Genomic DNA, 5,350 nt, shown 5'->3' with positions numbered 1-5,350 from the left:
TTTTCAAAAAAAAAATTGGGTCATTTATCATTTTGGACTCAATTTTTGACGCATCCATACAAATATTCTGAATTTTAATGCGTAATAATTTCAAATTCCAATGTTTTTTTTATCTTCTTCTTCAAAACCCTAAAGTTTTTCTGATAAGATTTCTTCATCTTCTTGATCCTCTAACCCCCTCTAATTTTTTAGCACGTTGTGGCATGGATTTGTATCAGATATAGAAATTAGATTAGAATATTTATAATTTTCAGGCCACAAGATTGAATGGAGGGAAATTATGTGCAAATAAATTAAATTAGGAGGGCTTACAAGGAAGAGTACCAAAAGTTGTGGATCTGTTGGCACTTTGTGAGTTTGTGTGGTATGTACTCTCTGAGTTATCTTGAGACACTTTATTGATTGACATGCATGTTATACATATGCCTTTTCTAATTATTAATCGTTTAAAATACTATTATTATCTCTATTTCCAATCTGTTTAGTTTTAGTATCTGTATTTTTAACTAAATTTAAATTTGACATTTGGAACTAGCTAGTTAAAATGCAGCCGTCTACGAAGGTAAACTACAGCGAGGTGGAGCAGTGGGCGGCGACAGAGGGTGTGAATAAATGCCAGTGTGAAAGAGTAATGTTGGGAGTGGGCTTGTTGCTGCAAAGAAGAAGAACTCCAATTTTGTCGTCTGGAGTGGATCTTCTGACGCATTTTTTTTTTGTTATCATTTTCCGGCGATTTGAAGCATCGGGAAAGAGGTGATTTTTTGTAGTGTAAAGAAGTGAATGGTTGACAAATTTATCAGCAATTTATCTGTCAAATGCATAATTATTATGTATATCAAGTGTATATCAATATTGTATCAATAGTGTGTAAAATATATCATATGTATCATGTATATATAAGTAGTGTATCAATCCAAAAATCTATATTTACTTTAATGAAAAATGCTTGATTTTGGTAACTTCTATCTGAAAAAAGATCCAAATTTAAAACGTGGGTAGATGAAAGGCGAAGAAATAGAGCTATAAATAAAGGGTCCCTTCCTCGATGGAGAAATATATCCAAAGAGAAGAAGAGAGATAAAAATGGAGGTTTCAAAAATACTTCATATGAATTCAGGAGTTGGAGAAAAAAGCTATGCCAAAAACTCCTTACTTCAGGTCTTCTCTTTTACTTTTATAAACTCACTCACTTCCCTTTTTCACTCTTTTTGTTTCTTTCTTTCTTTCTTTCTTTCTTTTTTTTTTTAAAAAATATATTTTGTGTTCTTCCATTTCATTTCATCATCATTATCTCAAACAAGTTGTTTATGGAAAGTTGGAATTGACTGTGTTGCTTTTTTTTTTTTTTTCGTCCTTATTTGATGCTAGTTTTTCTTCAATTTTCTTTCCTTTTGTCATTCTTTTTATTGTACATATTTTTTAAAATGATTTTGGTTGCTTGTATCATATATATATATATATAAGCTTTTGTGTATATTCAATCCCTTTTTTCAGAACAAGAATTATTTTATTAAGCACAATCCCTTTTTTCAGAACAAGAATTATTTTATTAAGCATGCCAATTGAACTATGTTCTTGTTAGCGATATTAAATGTTTATTAAATGTTTATTTGATCTAAAAAATTCATTGAAGGATCATAATTTCAATTAGATATAAAATTTGCATTTTATATTAATAAAGTAATTAATTTTTAAGATTTTAAAATTTTTTCATGGACTTATTTAGACAAAAATCAAAAGTTTAAATAATTTTATTAGATACTTTAAAAATTTTAAAGACCAACTAACAGAAACTTTGGAATTAAATTTTTTTTTCATGATTCGTCGAATCAATAAAACGAGTATTATCAATTATCACAGAGCTACACTTACTTTTGACAATCTTATAGCGAAAGGCAATATCCATAGCGTGGCCAATCATAAAGGAAGCCATCGAAGACTTGTGCAATACTCTGAACATTCCAACCACTTTAACAATAGCAGACTTGGGATGTTCTTCAGGACCAAATACCCTTATGATTGTCTCCAAATTAATCAAACAAATTGAACTATTTCATAAAGACCATAATAAACCATTCCAATATCAAATCTTCCTCAACGATCTCCCTACGAATGATTTCAATGTCATTTTTAGATCATTGCCAAATTTTTTGGGAGATTTGAAGACCGAAATTGGAGCTGATTTTGGAGATTGTTTCTTCAATGGGGTGCCAGGTTCTTTTTATGGCAGGCTTTTCCCCAAAAACACCTTGCATTTTGTTCATTCTTCTTACAGTCTTCAGTGGCTTTCTCAGGTAATTTTTAAAATCTTATTCTCTATTGAAAAAAAAAAAAAAAAACCCAACAGTTGGAATTATTATTAACTATATGAAAATTGAATTAATGTGTAGGTTCCTAAAAGAATGGAGATAATGAATAAAGGGAATATATTCATAGACAGTACAAGTCCAAAGGATGTGATTGAAGGATATTATAGGCAATTTCAAAAGGATTTTTCACTTTTTTTAAAGTGTCGTGGAGAAGAAGTAATAGCTGGTGGACGCATGGTTCTTACAATACTAGGAAGAAGAGATGAATATCCATCAAACAATGACTATTGTCATGCTTTTACACTTTTGAATATGGCTCTCAATAACATGGTTGATGAGGTGAAATACAAAACCTTTCTAAAAATATATTATATTCTCTTCACTAATAAAATTGCCAAATGTAATAAACTTTTTTTTTTGGGAAAAAATACACTTTTGGTCTCTGAAGTTTCGTTTAGGTTGCATTTGGGTCCCTTAGTTTTCAAACTTAACAATTTCACGTATACTCTGATTGTTCCTTTTGGTAGCACATTGGTCCTTCTTGTTGGAAAGAAACTCTTGGAGGTTAGAGCTAATTTTCAAAGAAAGGTATCAGAAGGAGTTTACTTGCGTTATTGATCGCTTCTATTTTTTTGGCTTTATATAACCTCTAAGACATCCCTCCTATTTATATTAATTAACTTTCCTACATTTATGACTAGGATATTGCCAACACATTCATGGTCTAATGACTACTAATGTCTTTCTAAACCATTCTTTACAATTACATATTTTTCTCATATATTCTAGATTAGTTTACACTATACTCTAAGTATCTCCTGCAAGTTATTTATCTAGAATACTCTAATACTTAATGCTTCTAGAAATTGTCAAATTGGTCTTTTGTTTTGGACTAGGCCCAAATATTTTCTTACCCAAAGTTTATATTTCAACAGCTCTGTCGATTTTTTCGGTTAATTCCGTTATAGAAAGTTGATGTGTGTGTGTATATATATGTTCTCTCACCCTCCCTTCTTCAAACCTTCTCCCTCTCATGGATGTCACTACCACCAATTGCCGTCTACTGCCACACGGAGGAATTATCCCAATTTTAATAAAAACATAGACGTCACAAAAACAACTGATGGAGGAACAATCAAGGTTGTTACCAAAATCAAACCTCAGGGTAAACTTGCTGAGTTTGAAAAACTCTAGTTCCGAAATGCAATCTAAACAAAACATTTGGGACAAAAAATGTATTTTTTCCATTTTTCTTTGTTGTATTATGATTTGCAGGGGATTGTGGAAGAGGAGAAAGTTCATAGGTTCAATATCCCAAACTTCATGCCATGTCCAGAGGAAGTCAGAGCAGAGGTTTTAGAAGAAGGAAGTTTCATCATCAATGAACTTGGAGTCTCAAGAATTGATTGGGATTTCTACAATACTGAATTTGATGGATCAAACGTGTATGTTGATAGCAGTTATAATATTGCAAAATGCATTAGATCTGTGACTGAATCACTTATGATTCCTCATTTTGGAGAAGCCATTGTGGAAGAAGTATTTCAAAGGTATAGAAAAATTGTTAGGAATGAGATGTCCAAGAAAAAGATTGAATTTACAAACCTCACTATTTCCCTTACTAAAATATAAAATGATGGGAAACAAAAGATGATACTATGTGTTATTTGGTTGTATGAAGACATGCTTGTAAAAGGAATAGTGTAGCTATTGTTAAATTATCAAGTCAGCCACAATTTACCTGGATTAATTAGAAGATTAATGCAAACTTTTAAAAGAATTGGAAAATGTATTTATGTTATTATTGTTATTAATTTTGTATGAAAATTTATGTCAGTTGAGCTAGGTCCAAATTGACATATTTATGTATTGTTTTATCTAGTATTTTTATTATCATGAAAGTTACCTTTTTAATTTTTGAGTTTTGACTTATAGGCCATGTTGGTCCCTAAATTTTCTAAATCTACATTTTTGTTTCTATGTTTTTCAAAAAGTTGTGTTAGATAAAGGTAAAATTACATCCATGGCAATCGAGTGAGAGAAAAAAATGATAATTTAATTACGTGGGATCCTCCATTTATAAGTTTAAAAAAATAAGAAAGAAGTAAAAAAAAAAAAAAAGTAGATGGTAAAAATGTTGTTTAGTTTGAAAGATTAAAACTTTTAGTTAAGAAAAGCAAGTTTCCATAGAATAATCCCTTACAAAAGTTTGACTGAAAAAAAAAAAAAAAAACAGAGAGAGAAATAAAGGAAAAGGAAAAATGAAAATAGAGGGTTTTTTTCATGGGTCTCATTTTCTTAACAACTTCAAGAATTTCTTTGGAATTTTATATTGTGCTTTAATTTGAAGTTATTTTAATAGACGAGTGAAATTATGTGCAAGTTCTAAAACTCTTATAAAGAGCTTGATGTGAGTTTTATTATTGTGTTTATGGTATAACAAATTAAATAAAGAGTGTTTCCCACGAAATTTAAGATGAATAACCATAACCTTAAGGATAATTGTAATGGGTAGCCTATTTAGAGATAATAAACAAGTGTATAATAGCATTTTAAAAAAATTACAAATATAGAAAAGTTTATTAGTGATAGATTTCTATTATTGGTAGACTCTTACCAAATATATAGTCTATCACCCATAGACTCTTACCAACGATATGATCTATCACGATAGAGTATTCAAATTTTAATATAGTAAAATGTCATTGTCTATTAGTAATAGACATTGGTATGCATCAATTTATCAATGTCTATTACTGGTAGACAATGACATTTTGTTATATTCATAAATAACACTACAAGAAATAAGGGTTACAATAGTTAACGAAAAAGACTATAAAAGACTTTTCATAGTTTTTTTTCGAAGCTCCTGACAGCCCATGTTATTAAAAGTATGAGACTTTTTATAGCCTTTTTTGTAGAGCTATAATGGATGCTATAGTAGAGTATGAAGATATATCATATATATATATATATGACTATGAAAACATTCAATTACGTTAGTCACTAAAGCTATCTTTAACATATAATAGCTTGACTCA

At 29.7% G+C, this 5,350-nt stretch overlaps 1 protein-coding gene across 2 annotated transcripts; it reads left to right on the top strand.

Annotated features, from left to right (window-relative positions):
* The first annotated feature begins 997 nt into the window (after window positions 1-997).
* Window positions 998-4,223, top strand: LOC120069977 (salicylate carboxymethyltransferase-like). 2 transcript variants are annotated; one of them, XM_039021824.2, is made up of 4 exons: window positions 998-1,158; window positions 1,890-2,294; window positions 2,391-2,648; window positions 3,585-4,223. In XM_039021824.2, exons 1-4 carry the CDS (start codon window positions 1,084-1,086, stop codon window positions 3,939-3,941), a joined length of 1,095 nt encoding a protein of 364 aa, XP_038877752.2. In that variant the 5' UTR covers window positions 998-1,083; the 3' UTR covers window positions 3,942-4,223. The 2 variants fall into 2 exon arrangements, with proteins under 2 accessions (XP_038877752.2, XP_038877753.2); XM_039021825.2 differs by having other exon boundaries at window positions 1,006-1,158; window positions 1,896-2,294.
* Window positions 4,224-5,350: the final 1,127 nt, after the last annotated feature.

The sequence above is a fragment of the Benincasa hispida genome, chromosome 3 (assembly GCF_027475165.1).
Source record: "Benincasa hispida cultivar pf3 chromosome 3, pf3_genome.v1.1, whole genome shotgun sequence".
Classification (NCBI taxonomy): domain Eukaryota; kingdom Viridiplantae; phylum Streptophyta; class Magnoliopsida; order Cucurbitales; family Cucurbitaceae; genus Benincasa; species Benincasa hispida.
This window is presented reverse-complemented; position numbering and strand designations above follow the sequence as displayed.